Here is a 16,722-nt window from a genome sequence, read left to right on the forward strand (position 1 = left end):
CATGACACACCACGATATGGGAAAGTACCGTACTGCGCCTTTCCATTAAGTCCGGTCTGTCCAGTATCACCGAAATCTGGTCCACGTCAAGCACCAGAAATTTTAATATTACCCGAAGTATTTCGCGTTTACACTCCGGTCTGATCATGTACCGCAACGAATCTAATAAGGCTTCCATTCTTATATAATTGTCTTTCTTGGAGACGGTTTGTTCGGTAGTCTATCGTTATTTGCACGATTTCCACTTTTCACGGGCTCGGTGTTTTTATCAATTAGTTTATCGCACTTTAATTCAGAGCTTCACACGAACTTTTCGATGTAACGGAACTTTCTCGGGCAGTGTTTAGAAACTCAGGCACTCGCGTCGTAACTAATACTGAGCTTGAATTTTCGCCTCAGATTATTAAATATGGATGAAAACACATTTGTCTTGTACGATAAACATAATCTGAGATGCACTCTGCCATTGAAATTATCATATCCATATCTTAAGTCATAATTTCTTATATCTATTACATAAATTCACAAATTTATTTGACTCTTAGCTATTCACATATCCTATCATTTTCTTACAAACACAAGTTTTGGTGCATTATCTGGTAATTAATCTTAAACTATATCGTCGTACTTCCAATAACTCCTGGAAAAGGGATTAGTAGACACTAATGTATCGTGCCTGTCTTCGATAGGGGCTGATATCGATGGTTCGGTTTTTATGGGTGTCACCTTCCTACATGACCCGGTTGCATTATTTGTTGCATTATGTTGCATTGTTGCATTATGAACCTGATTTCGCACAGCTACTAAAGCGTAATTCAATTGTCTATCCCAATCTGTCTGCTGTTCGTCCACTAAGTGTGATAACGTTTCCTTGAGATTCCTATGGAATCGTTCGATAATACCATTCGACGCGGTATGATAGGCTGTGGTTTTCAGTCGATTGATTCCTAATAATTTACAAACTGATTTAAACATTTGCGATAAAAATTGACTTCCCCTATCAGATAACAGAAAATGCGGCATACCATACTGCAGTAGTATTTGTTCTACAAATACACGGGCTACGGTTTCAGCCGTTATGTCCTTCATCGGTATAGCTATGGGATACCTCGTTAAATGATCAATCATTGTTAAAATGTACCGGTTTCCGTCTTGTGTTTTATTTAAAGGTCCTACAATATCAATGGCAGTCATTTCAAAAACTCTATTAGGGATGCGAACTTCCTGCATTTCTACCGGTCTTTGTGCAGGGGTCTTATACAAATGACAACCGTGACAATTATTGCACCAATTAATTACATCTCTTCTTATTCCATTCCACGTAAAATCACGGCTAATCGCTTTCAGCGTCTTTTCATGACCTGTATGACCAAAAAACGGGTGTTCATGATACAGTTTTAGCAAATTACTTCTTATTGTTTGAAGAGCGTATATTTTATCCCTCCTTCCGTCTATCTTTCTTTTTACATATAAAATATCCTCGTACAAGTAATAATCTGAATCGTTGTTGTCATCTGTTAATTTTTTCTTTATTCTATTTACTCCAGGATCCTCCATCTGCAACTTCTTAATCTCTTGCAAGTCGTAAATAGTTTCGGGGACTATAACGGGATTCTCTTGAGGAATTTGGGTTATCTGTTTTATGATCCTCGTGAATGGCTTCGGTATAGAAGGTCCAGCGTCGTGCGTTGTATTTGTTCCAAACTTCGGTTCACTTGTTATTGCAATGCTTGATAATGCATCTGCATTTGCGTTAATCTTCCCTGGACGATGATGAATGGAAAAAGAGTATTCTAATAAACTCATGCTCCATTTAGCTAATCGAGAGTTAGGGTCTTTTATGGTTAGTAAATACAACAGCGGTCTATGATCAGTTATAACTGTGAAATGACGACCTACTAAGTAACATTGATATTTTTTAACAACCCATACTACTGCTAAACATTCTCTTTCGATAGTAGAGTACCTTGTTTCCGCTGCATTTAACGTTCTACTTGCATAACATATTGGGTGTTCGAATTTATCGTATTCTTGGCATAATATTCCACTGATAGCGGTGCCTGAAGCATCAGTGACCAATATGAACGGTTTATTGAAATCGGGGTATTTCAAAACAGGAGGCTTCACCAATGCTTCTTTTAACTTTTGGAATGCTTTTTCTTGACTCTCTGTCCACTCAAATTTAATATCCCTTTTTGTTAGGTAGGTTAAAGGTTGAGATATTTTAGCATAGTCGGATACAAATCGACGGTAGAAACCGCACAAACCTAAGAATGATCGAATTTCTTTCACGTTCTTGGGCGGAGGGTACTTATCCACAGCCATAGTTTTCTCAGGGTCAGGGCGACAGCCTTCCTTTGATATTATATGACCTAAATACTTCACTTCTGATTGTAAAAACTTACATTTCGTTGGTTTAAACTTTAAATTGCTGTTTCGCATCCTCTCGAATACATGTTTCAATCTTTCTAAGTATTCGTTCACATCGTCGCCGCTGAAAATGATTATGTCGTCTAGATATACTAAGCATTCGGTTCCTGTTAATCCTGATAGTACGGCATACATTAATCTAGACCAGGATGAACAACTATTCTTCTGCCCCATGACCATTCTAGTGAACTCGTAATGACCGTAAGGAGTGGAAAACGCAGTTTTTTCAATGTCATCTTTATGCATTTCTATCTGGTAGTAACCCTGCGCTAGGTCCATCACACTGTATATACTAGTACCGCTGAGTTGATCTATCGTATCCTGTATGTGCGGCAATGGATAATAATCAGTCTTGGTAACTTCATTCAGGGCTCTAAAATCGACACATAACCTATATTGGGTCTCCTGCCCCGGCGGGGTTTTCTTCTCTACTAAAATAGCCGGCGCGCTCCAAGGGCTGCACGAATTCCTAATGATTCCGTCTTTCAATAAATTAGATATCTCCTTATCCATAATATTCTGTAAGGTCTTTTCGCAATGGGAGGTACGTTTTCAGTAATAATACGATGTGTTACTATTTGTGTACAAGATAATTTCTGAGAATGTGCATGAAACACATAAATATATTCTTTTATCAAGGCAAACAGCTTTTCCTGATCGGGAGTCAAGTTCTCTTTCCACCCCAATATTCCTAAAATTTCATCATCATGACTTGCCTGCGTATACCTTATTTTCACATCATTTTCTCTTTCCTGTTGATTTTCCTCAGTATCGGCACTATATACTTTAGCAATTTTGTGGTTCCTAGGTATTCTGATTTCTTTATCTAGTAAATTTACCATTAGTAAAGGCACTTCTTTATTATTTCGGATTACTGCTCTTGCTATCATTACTCCTGTTATTTTTCTTTCATCTGTCATGATCAAATTTGTCGATTTTAAGTTATTTTCCGTACAAGCTACACATATTACTTTTGTCCGTGGCGGCAATGTAACATCCCTTTTCAACCATGCATACCCGCCTATGGTTTCTTCTATTTTGGGCGCCTCTCGCATCGGCTCACTCAAGGGCGGTTCAATGCTCATGTCCCACTCGGTTATCTTATCTAACCGCAAAGCGCTTTCGTCTGACAGTTCTGCGTGAATAGGTTCATTGACCCGGTCGTAACTTCCGTGTTTACTCTTATTCCACATTTCTGGGGAAATACTTTGGTGATTAGTAGAATCCCTCGTTAGCGTATTTTGTTTATCTTTTCCAGCGTCGTACTCATGACTACCAAAATTCGTGCAAATTTTGGAGTCCAATTTCTTGCGATTTTCTCTTTTATTCCCATAATTTTCTAATTTTATTTTCGGCTTAGTTCCATTTGTGCTTTTTAAAATACCATTTTTATTTTTATTTGTCTTACGCATCTCGTTCTCCGTATTTCTGCAACTTGAGTTCATTTCTATATTTTCTTTCATTTCACTGCCAGGGGTTTCTGTTCTATCTACTCTCTTACTTTTACTTACTGTTTCTTTCTGCACTTCTGATGCGATTTCTGCTTTCATATTATTTTCTTTCCTGCCACTGAAAGGGTTTTCTCTTAGTAATTCTGAAGTATTTTCTGCTTTCACATTGATTCCTTTCATGTTCCAAAAACTTTTTTCTCTCTTTATCTTATTATCTTCGTAGTCGTGTTCTATTGAGATTTCTTTCTGTTTCTCAAATGGGCTGATTGTAGGTCCGGGCCTTGCATACAAGAAAATACCGCGTTTACTTTCAATCCCATTTGTTCCGAACTTCTCTCGTCTAATGACAGGCAAAGCTCTTGCCTCGTCACATTCACATTGTTCCTTTAATCCATATACATTTTCATTTCCGTACTGAGGTTCTTCCTGATCGATAGTAGAAACGGAATTTCGGTTAGCTCCAGCATACTGGGAAATTCTAAGCTCATTCTCCCGTTCCATTATTTCTGAGTTAATTTCCTCATCACTAAACTTGTTTCTTTTTACCTTTCAATTTCCTCTTGTATATTCTTTCTTCGAGCACGGCTTGCTACTGGAAGTCGTTGGCTCTCTGTAACCTTTTTCTGAGCACGGCTTGCTACTGGAAGTCGTTGGCTCTCTGTAACCTTGATTCACATAATCTTCGTATCCAGATTCCTTAATTTCATAAACTTCATTTCCATGGGCAAAATACTTAGAGAAATTTCCATTTTCCTGGGGCCAGAAAGGAACACTACTTCTTTCCCGGCCAGATAAACTCAGCGGTAGTGACACCGAATTCATCTGTGAAACATCTCTCATATTCTCCCTGCTATCAATCAAGTATTCCTCAATACTTTCCATTTTCCTTTCTAAATTAATCAATTTCTCTTGTATTATTTCAGAATCTCTGGCTCCACAAATTCTTGCAGATTCGCTTTCCAATTTCACTTTTTGATTCAATAAAAGCATCATGTTTGTGTTCCAACACATTTTAACCCTATATTCTTGCAGAAAATCCATTCCTAATAAAATGTTCGTAGTAAACTCATCCACTTGTATAACTAAAAACTCATGCTCAATTTCTTGACTTTTTCCAAATCTCAATTTCATTTTTGTATACCCTTTGTATGGGATCAAATTTCCTTGAACATCTCGCAAATCACATCTTTTTCCTCGATAAATCTTTTTATTATCTATTAAATTTGCTGAAACTAAGCTGCACTGGGCTCCAGTATCTATCAATACCATTAACTTCTATACCATTAACTTCTATCGTTACGGTATTCTTTTGAATGCCAATGTCTGTGCACGCAGAATTTGACACCCAAACTTTCCCTTCAATTTTGTCTAATTCGTGCCGACTTCTTCCGTGGGAACCCGGGAAGTCGTATTTCCGTTTAAATTTCCTCTGCTGTGATCATTCGTTCGTTGCTTTTGTGGACATTCAACTGCCCTATGTCCTGCTTCCTTACAATTATAACATAATCCTTGTCTTTTCCAACATTTTTCTTTTGTGTGTCCTAATTTACTACAAAACTCACAACTCATATGGTTAATCCTTCTTTTTATTTCTCGATTGTGTGTCCCAGATATTTGTTCATAACTAGTATTTTCATCGTTTTGTATCCTATTATACTTGTTCTGCCTATATCTGTTTTCTTGCTGTCTGTATGTTCCGCCATCTGTACCGTATGTACGCCTCTTATCTGCCTGGCTTGACGTTCGAATTTGTCTCGGGCTATTATTTGTTAAATTCGAGATAACTTCGGCTTTTTCTGCAATTTCCAAGGCCTGTTGCAAACTAGTAGGACCTGCAAATAATACCTTCCTTCGTAAAGGATCCGTTAAACCCATGGTGAATTGCGTGATCATTTCTGTTTCTTGTGTGGCTTTCAGAACGTTGTCTACTGCTTGATTTCCAGTTAAAACGGTTAATTTCGCCGCTAGTATTTTCAAACGCGCTAAAAAGTTTCTGCAAGTCTCGCCTCGATATTGTTTGCATTCCGTAAATTTGTGTCTGTCCTGACCTGGAATTTTCAATATTCCGAATTGGTCTATCAATCCTTTTCTTAAGGTTACCCAATCAGTTGTTGTTCTCAACACATCGTCAGCTTCTATGATTTGTTTCGCGATTCCTCTTAATCTTAATTTTGCTAAAGCCGTAGTCTTTTCTGGACTCCATTTAGTAAATGCCACTGTGTCTTCAATAATTTTTACAAATTCCGCAACGTTCGAGTTACCGCTGAAAATAGGTATATTTTCTAAACTTAAAGTAATAGGGGCGCTGTTATCCATTTCTGCGTTCTGCGCTGTCTGCGTTTCGTTACTTCCTGGCATAATTTTCGAAATCTAACCCTTTTTTTTAATTCAATATCCGGCGCAGGTACTAATCAGGGGAATACTACTAAAACGTACAATATATACTGAATATCATTCGCTATACGGTCCGCAGGTTACTGGCATTAAACATCATATCAGGGGTTTATTTTGTTAAACAAGGGAATAATCTCGAAAAAAAACAACCTCACATTAACTGACAACCATTTGTAATTGGCGTTAAAACCCTTTCACACCTGACACCATTTTGTGGTGGGCCCCTATGGTTTGATGTTTTGGGACACTTACCATAGGTGAAGAATGAACCACGTCGCCAACCTGATTTTATACCGTGGCCCAAACCGGCCAACTTTCATACTCAGAGATCGTTCAAATTCACCCTCTCAACGACTAGGGAGCTGTGTTGCCAGAGAAAGATGCTTTGGGAAAATTCAAAAAAAACGACTTGAGTATGCCACAATAATAACTTCCTGTTTGGAATCGAGCGGAGTAGAGGGGAAAAGACGGGTCTGGACCTCCTCCCAAGGGTATGCCCCCCAGATACACACCACTGACTGTGACCTTGATTCGTTTTTTCATTCTCTGCCTATGAGTTGACCTTGAGTTGTGTGTAACATGATGAGGTGAAACCCCTTTTTTACTCTCCGCCCATGACTGGCATTGAGATGTGTAATGAGGTGAAACCCCTTTTTTACTCCCCGCCCATGACTGGCATTGAGATTTGTGTGATGTCATGACCGTGAACCGCTTTTTACTGTACAGCTATGATTTGGCCTTGCATGGTCACATGACCTTGGAAATTTCCTAAGCGATTTCGAGCTTCGAACACGTCATATGACCTTGGGAAAAATTTTGAACGATATTACTGATGTATTACCTTGAGTTTGAGTGATATTTGATAAAATGACGTAGATTTACCTTGCATTGGAGTGGGGGGTTATGCACATATAACATGTGTGTTGTGAATGTTTCTTTTTTGTCCGTATTCTCATCATAATCGTGTGGTATTATATAAAAGATGTATACGTGTAGTGAATGTGGAAATAGTTTCACTCGGAGTGATAACTTGCGTCGTCATCAGCGAGAATCATGTATTCTTGCAAATAATGAAGGACCATCAATGTCGAAGAGGCCTAGGTTAAACGCTCCATTATCTCCAGAAATGCAAACCTGTTTGTGTTGCAATTTGAATATTGCAAGTGATCAGATGAATATTCATCGGAGGACTTTGCAACATAGAACAAATGCATGTATTCAATATGGGGACGGTGTTAAAATCATACGCACAGCATTCAAGTGTAGAATTGTGAGCTATAGAGTGGATAGTCAAAACCGTCACATTGATTACCCAACATTTTTCAATGAATTGAAGCAAAAAGTTTTTAAACTACTCGAAGAAGTGTTAGTTATCCATAAAAGTGTGAAAGTCAATATGGAGGTGTTTGGACGTTACTATCTTCAAACTAAGGAGAATTTAGAAGTAAAATCATTCAATAGTCCCAATCAAGTTGTCGATCAATCGATGGATTTGAATGTGATTTATAACATTTTTATTGATGCTTTAACTGCTCAAGCAATGGAATTTCAACATCGAGATTCAGGTAAGTGATGTATTCACAAAATTGGTTATTAGATGTGAAGAGAAAATAAATTTTCAGGTTGGACTATCGAGGAAATTCTGTTTATGGAAGTAAATGTTAACAAGTATAGTCCCCTTGGAGGCTCTTCTTATATCAAGTTACCCAAATTCATTGAGTTGAAGAAAAGTGTTGTGAATGTTATTAATCAAGATCAATACTGTTTTGCATGGGCTGTAACTTCAGCTTTGTATCCTGCCAGTGTGAGAGTGTGTGAAATTTCATCTTATCCTCACTTCTCTACCGTGTTGAATGTAGCAGGTATGGATTTTCCAGTAAAGTTGAAAGATATTCCTAAATTTGAGATTATGAATGATTGCTCTATCAATGTTTATGGTTTAGAAAAATGTTTCAAAAACGGTAAAGATTCATATGATGTTGTAGGCCCGTTACATTATTCGAAACGTAGACTTAATAGTCATGTGAATCTGCTTAATATAATGGATGATTCTGGTAACAGTCATTATTGTTGGATTAAAGATTTATCGAGATTAGTATCATCTCAAATATCAGCACATGAACATAGAAAATATTTCTGTGATGGTTGTTTATTATACTTTAGTAATGAGCGGGGTTTATTGCGACATCAATTGAATGATTGTAATCACATATCGACAACAACACCAACCCCTAAATTCAGAGTTGATAAATTCGGTGAATGCGTACCTGAGAATATTTTGAAATTTGAAAATATTGAGAAACAGTTGAGGGTTCCATTCACGGTGTATGGAGATTTTGAATCAATCCTTAAACCACTGCACACAAATGAGCCAAATCCTGCTAAGTCTTTCACAAATCGAACCTATCTTCATGAACCATACGCTTTCTCATATTTCATAAAGTGCTCTTTTGATGATTCAATTTCAAAATTCGTATTGTATAGAGGGGCTGATGCATCTAAAGTTTTCATTTCAAAGTTGGAGGCTGACGTCACCAATATATATCACAAATATTTGAAAAATATCGTTCCAATGAACCCTTTGACTGTTGAGGAAGAAAATGATTTCAATAATGCCACTACATGTGCTATATGTGGAAAGACATTCGAAGAGAATGACATTAAAATCCGTGATCATTGTCACCTGACAGGAAAAAAAAATATTGGGGCAACACATTCCATATGTAATCTCAATTTCAAATTGCCCAATTTCATTCCGATCATTTTCCATAATCTCAGTGGGTATGACTGTCACTTGTTCATAAAAGATTTATGCACCAATAAAAGTAAAGTTGACGTCCTCGCTCAAACTAAAGAGAAATATATTTCTTTCACGAAACATTTATTTATGGAAAACAAATTAAATCGAAATGGGCAATTGAAAAAAGTATTTTTGAAATTAAGGTTCATTGATAGTTTCAAATTTATGAGTGCATCTCTTCAAGAGTTGGGCGATAATTTAGATGAGAAACATTTTGTGGAAATGAGAAAACATTTTCCAGAAAATGATAAATTTAAACTTATGAGACAGAAAGGTGTTTTTCCATACAGTTTCATCGATTCTTTAGATAAATTGAATTATTCATCTATACCATCAAAGGCGGACTTTTTTGACAAACTGAATGAAAGACATATTTCTGATAATGAATATGATAGAGTGAAGCAGGTATGGAAAACATTCAATTGTCGTGATTTGGGTGAATATTCTGATATTTACTTGAAATCAGATGTTCTATTACTGTGTGATATTTTCGAAAATTTCAGAAACATGAGTTTGAGTACATATAAATTGGATCCTGCACATTATTTCACATCTCCAGGACTTTCTTGGGACGCTATGTTGAAATATACAGGCATCAAGTTGGAATTATTAACTGATATAGACATGGTGCATTTTTTTCAAAAAGGTATTCGTGGCGGTGTTAGTCAATGTTCGGAGAGACAGCACATTGCAAATAATCAATTCCTTCCAAATTATAATCCTAATGAAGCTTCATCATTTATCATGTATTTGGATGCAACAAATCTGTATGGTCATAGCATGTCTCAATCACTACCTTTTGGAGGGTTCACATGGTTGACCTCCGATGAAATAAGTAAACTAGATATCGTCAGTATTCCAGATGAAAATTCTCAAGGATACATTCTTGAAGTTGATATTCACTACCCCGTTGAAATGCACGATTTACATTCAGACTTACCATTTTTGGTTGAAAGTATCATACCGCCTGGGTCAAAGTCTAAAATAGCCAAACTTATACCTAATTTGAATGATAAAAATAAATATATCGTTCATTATAGAAATTTGAAACAGGCGCTTCGTAATGGTTTAAAGCTGATTAGAACCCATAGAGTTCTCAGATTCGATCAGTCACAATGGTTGAAAAAATATATCGATTTAAATACTAAACTGAGAAATGAAGCCACCAATAAGTTTGAGAAGAATTACTTCAAATTAAATGTGAACTCTATTTATGGGAAAACTTTGGAAAATGTTTACAACAGGAGAGACATTCGAATTGTTACACATTGGGAATCTATACGGGGAGGAATGGGTGCTAACGCTTTGATAGCTCGCCCTAATTTCAAAACATTATCCATAATTGCAGAAGACTTTGTAGTCATACATATGGATAAAGTTAAGGTTTGTTACAACAAACCATTGTATCTGGGGTTTAGTATATTGGATATGTCGAAAACTGTCATTTACGACTTTTTCTATGATGTTATTAAAAAACATTTCGGATCACGTTCTTCTCTTCTCTACACCGACACAGACTCTTTGATTTTGAAAATAATGACAGATAATTTTTATGAATTTATCATTGAGAATGTTGATAAATTTGACACTTCCAACTATCCGTTGGAAAATAAGTTCCATGTGCCAGTTACGAAGTCGGTAATTGGAAATATGAAAGACGAACTTCCAAACGATACTATTATTAGTTTTCATGGGACTGGAGCAAAAGCATATCACATCCAAAGTGTGTCAAATGAAATTAAAAGGGCTAAGGGTGTCAAAAAATCCGTGATTAAAAATCGGATTTCAATTGACGATTACATTAGGATTGTTGAAACAGGTGGAACAATATTGCGAAAGATGAATGTATTCAGAAGTGATTTACATGATATTTATACTTTGATGTGTAATAAAGTCGCTCTGTCGCATAACGATGATAAAAGATTCATAATTCCGAATACTACCAAAACATTACCTTGGGGTCATTCCGATATTGAATTTTATCAAACAAGCTCCCAACAGAATCTGAGAATTCTTTTGGAAGTAATGAAAGATTCCAACAATACCATCGATGAAAACCTAGATCTCCTTATTGCATTATTGGAAGAGCAATCGAGTAATTGAATTTTACAAATCTAATTTTTGCTTTTAACATTTTGGAAAATTCATATTTGACGAAAAGAATCGTTCAAATCGTTTGTGGTGTCACTATAAATTAGAATTAAGATTTCATGTTCATAAGTGATTGAGTCACAATTAGTTTAGCGCGAGTATATGATTTAGAAAAAATATTCAGTTATTATATTTTATTCCAAAAACTGACAATTGCGCGTATTCGCCATTTTTGGGAAAAAAGGATGTTTAGTATCTAAGTTTTGTAACTTTGTGGGTAGAAAATATCGATATTCAAACAAAAATTTATGATTATATGTCTCTGAAGTCTAGACAATTTCATTATTTTATTGAAGGGAAGCGAGAAGATGTTTGGTTATTTGGAGAAAAAATATTTTATCATTATATGCTGTTGATGTCGAGACAATTTTCATTCTTTTATTGAAGGGATGCAAAAGGTTGTTTGGTTTATTTTTGGAGAGAAAATATTTTATGATTATATGGTGCAGTATTCTACTCAATCTCATTATTTCATTGAAGGTATGCCAAAGGATGATTGGTTTATTTGAAGAAAAAATTCGGGTAGGAAACCCTGACCGTAAAATCCATTAGCACGTTCAGAAGTGCATTGGCATATTTGAGATAGAAACCCTCGAAGTGTCCATTCAGGAACTTTTATAGCGTGTCTAGACAATATTATTTTATTGAAGGGATGCAAGAGGTTGAATGGTTTATTTGAAAAAAAATTCGGGTAGGAAACCCTGATCGTAAAATTCATTAGCACGTTCAGAGGTGCATTGACATAATTGAGGTAGAAACCGTCGAAATGTCCATTAGGATATTCGGGGAGTTTTTATAGGGTGATAAAGGCGGAATTCTAACAATTTTGTGATTATATGACCCTGCACTCTGAACAATTGTAAAATCTCAAATTAGTTTCTACCAACAATAAACTGTTACTACCCTTTTCTTCCATTTTCAATTTTGTATCGTTGGGACAAATCATAAGACTCGAATTCAATCCCCACCAGAAAGGGCTGACCTTTCCGAACAGCAGAACAGAATCAGAAGGGACGACACATCATTCTGTTTTAGTATCTCTTACCCATCGAACTAACTTGCAGTGACACACTCAAGTCAAGTGATATAGTTGACTCAAGCAACCCAATAATCATCAACGATTCTTAGCAGTTGAAGTTATCTCAATGTAAGTACAGTGTACTATATTATTCATTTCGAATTGAAAGGGTTATAATTTTAGGAGTGTTTAGTTTTTTGAATTTCTAATTTGTATTCAATTCAGTGTTCATATAAAATTATCTATTCCAAAAGTATTTTTTTTTGTGTAAATCAACTGATTTTGATGAAAGTAGATGTTTTCGAAAGAGAGTTTTTATTTATACTTAATATAACCTTGAATATTCTGAACAAAATTTGAATGTTTCTGAAAGGAAGTTGAGATGTGACGATGATATATGAAATTCTTTTCTGAAATTGCTTCCTTCTTTTCAGTTTCTAATTTTTTTTTTTTGTATAATTCAGTGTTCATGTGAAATTATTAGTTCAGAGTTTTTTTTTCATATAATTCATTGTTTTCTATGAAAGTAGTTGTTTTTATGTAAACGTAATACAACCTTGAAAAGTGTGAAACAAGTTTGAAGGTTTCTAAAAGGACATTGAGATTTTGATGATGTTATATGGAATTCTTTTTTGAAATTGATTCCTTCCTTTCAGTTCAATAAAGCAGCCAGGTGAAGCAACTCCACCAAAGCCTTCAAATCTCAGCAGCTGAAAATTCATCTCGATGTAAGTACAACCTACTATATTATTCATATCAAACTGAAAAGGTTATATTTTAAGATGAGAATAATTTTGGTAAAGAACGGTTATTTATACTTAATACCTATAACCTTGAATATTCTGAACAAAATTTGAATGTTTCTGAAAGGAAGTTGAGATGTGACAATGATATATGAAATTCTTGTCTGAAATTGCTTCCTTCTTTTCAGTTTCAAAATTTTTTTTTGTATAATTCAGTGTTCATATCAAATTATCAGTTCAGAGTTTTTTTTCATATAATTCATTGTTTTCTATGAAAGTAGTTGTTTTTTATGTGAACGTAATACAACCTTGAAAAGTGTGAAACAAGTTTGAAGGTTTCTAAAAGGTCATTGGTTTTTATGTGAACGTAATACAACCTTGAAAAGTGTGAAACAAGTTTGAAGGTTTCTAAAAGGTCATTGAGATTTTGATGATGTTATATGGAATTCTTTTTTGAAATTGATTCCTTCCTTTCAGTTCAATAAAGCAGGCAGGTGAAGCAACTCCATCAAAGCCTTCAAATCTTAGCAGCTGAAAATTCATCTCGATGTAAGTACAACCTACTATATTATTCATATCAAACTGAAAAGGTTATATTTTAAGATGAGAATAATTTTGGTAAAGAACGGTTTTTGTTTTTCTATAAAGTTTTTTTTTTTTGTATGATTCAGTGTTCATATGAAAGTAATTGATTTGAATGTAATTTTTGTTTCATGTAATTCAATGTTTTTTTTGAAAGTAGTTGTTTTAGAAAGGGTACATTGTGATTAAAAGTTACTTCTTCGTATATAGTTACCTCTTTTGAAATTGCTTTTTCTGAAAGATTTCCACTGTTTTGTATCAAGGTGATGAAAAGAAAAGATGAAAACTTTTTTGTTAGCTAATTAAATTTAATCATATTATATTGTCTATTATTTTTTGATTTCAGAACCATGTCTTTGTTGAAAGAAGCTTTATTAAAACCATCAAGCTCTGTGAACCGATCAGAAATGTGTGAAATGGATCGCAGGGATGTAATTGTCCACCAGAACGTGATCATTCAGGAAGGCGGGGAGATACCACAACCGGTGATGACTTCCATTCAGCAGATGCACAATGCTAAATCATTTTTAAATGGATTCAATCCAAACCATGTGGAGATGAATGACAATCCCTCAAACATTGATAATGTGATGGCGACTCACACCCAGAATCTTGATGAGTCACTTCCGAACTTATCACAAACTGTTGTGAGTAACATATTAGAGATGGAGGAAACATATTCGAAGAATATGGGATCTCCACATAGTTCAATCATTCAGAACAGTTCGGATGATGACCTTGAGAGACGAAAAAGAAAAAAAATGGAGAGTGATGAAAAAATAATGAAGAAGGCGAAGAAGTCTAAAAAGTCTACCTCGAAGTCGCCATCTAGAAGGAGACACAAGGCGAAACACGAAAAAAGGGATAAAGTCAAGTCGATAAAAGTGAGAGAGATGGAAGTCATAGCAGGACCTTCTACATCACTCCATCAGGTAATTATCATTACTCAAACGCGACAAGATGTTAGTTCATCATATCCTTTCATTCCACAGGTTCCTGAATACGATAATGTTAGTGCTGGAAGCACGCCTCCCCCAACGATTGACCTCGAAAACTCAGACGATTGGTTTTCATTTATGAGATCCAGGAGAGATAAATTTCTAGAGATGTATCACGCTTACAATGGCTTCGAAACGGAATATAGAGCGAAGAAGGAAAAACTTGTTGAACTGGAAGAGCAAGTTTCTCTCCTCAAAGTGGAATGTGAACAAATGAGAGCAGCTCAACGAGAGAGATCTGCTCACATGAAAAAACTTTCTCCCAAAATTCGACAATTGGAAATCTTCAGTAAGGAGATACATGAAAATTCCATCTTACATCTCTTGTAAAAATTTTTATCTTTCCCTATACATTTGCAATTCATGTATCATAATATTTTCTATATTATTTTCATATCTGTATTATTCAGAGCAATCGTGTCGAGAAATCTCCCCCAATAAATATTTTGTAAATATTTTTTTTTGTATGTTGCTAATAAAGTTATATGTGAGTGTCACTTTCTAGTCATATTTAAAAGTGTGAAATTGATTATTCATATTTGAAAAAATGAATAATGAATGTATCAGTTAATCATTTAGTTTAAAAAAAACAAAATAAAGTTATGTTATGCAATTTCTATTTATATGTAAAAAAGTATATTTTATATTTTGAAAAATAAATAAGGAAAATAATGATTAGTCATTTTTATTTCTAAAAAACAAATAATATTTATGTATCTTACTTTCTACTCATAACTAAAAGTGCAAATCTGATTATTTAAAAAATATATAAAAGTAACAATTAGAAAGTTATTTTCAATCTCTGAAAAAATTAAAATGATTGTAGCATTGATTATTAAATGTCGTCAATGCCACAGATCAAAAAAAAATTCTACATCCTATATTGAGATGGATGACTCAGATGAAGACAAATCAATGGTTATTTTTCAGAAAACAGAATGAGATTATCATTCATTACATTCAAAAGTTATCTGTCGAAAACAAAGTCAATCGTTAGGGTTAAAACTCCATGTCAGAGGGTATATGACATTTCATAACACAAGGTCGTATGAGATAGTAAAACCAAGGCCAAAACTCCATGTCGGAGGGTATATGACATTTCATAACACAAGGTCATATGAGATATAAATAAGTTGTGTTCATATATCGAGGTCATGTGACACAAAATATAATCAAGGTCATATGACACACATATCCCAAGGATTTGTGATGTTATTCATTGTCAATGTCGAAAGATTGGTAGTTTTCAGCTTTACATTGCAAGTAACTGACCACTTGTTCCCTCATAATGAATCAAGTAAAACCAAGGCCAAAACTCCATGTCGGCGGGTATATGACATTTCATAACACAAGGTCATATGAGATATAAATAAGTTGTGTTCATATATCGAGGTCATGTGACAAATCCTTGGGAAATATCCCAAGGATTTGTGATGTCATTCATTGTCAATGTCGAAAGATTGGAGATTTTCAGCTTCACACTGCAAGTAACAGACCACTTGTTCCCTCATCATGAATCAAGTAACACCGGTTGTGCAAGAAGCCGATTCAACGAGTGAACCATATTTCGTTCCTTCTGAGGATTCAGCTTATGGAGACATTCAAGTTGAAATTATCAATTCAACGGGTGTGGACAACAACTTCGATGGATATTCAGACACCACAATTGATTTGGATGAGGACCGTGGTTTCGAATTCGACGCTGACGAATACGGTCTATTTGACGACCCAAATGATAGCGACGGCGACTTTGGTGTGATGAATGAATTTTTTCCAATCTTTCGGGATTCACCCAGCCCTGACCTTATGGAACCGTATTTGGATGAAGAAATTGTACAAAATCAATTCGCCGACCCCCCAGAAATCATTATGATAGCTGATTCTCCAGATCCTGAAATAGTCGTTATCGATGATGATCAGAATGGTTAGGTTACGCTAGTGTACTCGGAGTGTACATAATTTGGTTGGTGCACACGGAATACTGCGTGATTTGGGGCAGTGTTCAACCTAAGACATTATTTTATTGAAAACTGATTACTCATATCTATCACTTATAGATGTTAGAAAAAAATTAGGTAAGTTCAATACAAAATTCAATGTGAAAAATGAATGATGAATATAAAGATAAAGCCATTTGTTTGTTTCATCTCGTTTT

The 16,722-nt window shown here is 35.2% G+C and overlaps 2 protein-coding genes across 7 annotated transcripts in view; both read left to right on the top strand.

The window, feature by feature from the left end:
* LOC111505489 (integrin alpha-PS5) overlaps positions 1-16,722 on the top strand; it is a 184,506-nt gene that overhangs the window by 15,915 nt on the left and 151,869 nt on the right. The window lies entirely within an intron of this gene.
* LOC141483452 (uncharacterized) lies at positions 6,820-15,081 on the top strand. Of its 6 annotated transcripts, none has more exons than XR_012466097.1 (6): positions 6,820-7,840; positions 7,898-12,373; positions 12,901-12,972; positions 13,465-13,536; positions 13,916-14,501; positions 14,562-15,081. XR_012466097.1 is itself a non-coding variant. In XM_074178099.1 (5 exons), exons 4-5 carry the CDS (start codon positions 13,920-13,922, stop codon positions 14,895-14,897), a joined length of 918 nt encoding a protein of 305 aa, XP_074034200.1. In that variant the 5' UTR covers positions 7,151-12,373; positions 12,901-12,972; positions 13,465-13,536; positions 13,916-13,919; the 3' UTR covers positions 14,898-15,081. The 6 variants fall into 6 exon arrangements, 4 of the variants coding, with proteins under 4 accessions (XP_074034200.1, XP_074034202.1, XP_074034201.1 ...); XR_012466098.1 differs by having other exon boundaries at positions 12,901-12,917; positions 13,482-13,536; XM_074178099.1 differs by having other exon boundaries at positions 7,151-12,373.

Source organism: Leptinotarsa decemlineata, unplaced genomic scaffold (assembly GCF_025532065.1).
Source record: "Leptinotarsa decemlineata unplaced genomic scaffold, Ldec_3_MD MMD2_tig00003348_RagTag_RagTag, whole genome shotgun sequence".
In the NCBI taxonomy this organism is placed as follows: domain Eukaryota; kingdom Metazoa; phylum Arthropoda; class Insecta; order Coleoptera; family Chrysomelidae; genus Leptinotarsa; species Leptinotarsa decemlineata.

Coding starts and splice junctions, on each gene's coding strand:
- LOC141483452 (XM_074178099.1), top strand. CDS start 13,920: ATGTCTTTGTTGAAAGAAGCTTTATTAAAACCATCAAGCTCTGTGAAC. Junction 14,502..14,561: donor CTTCTACATCACTCCATCAG/GTAATTATCATT, acceptor TTCATTCCACAG/GTTCCTGAATACGATAATGT.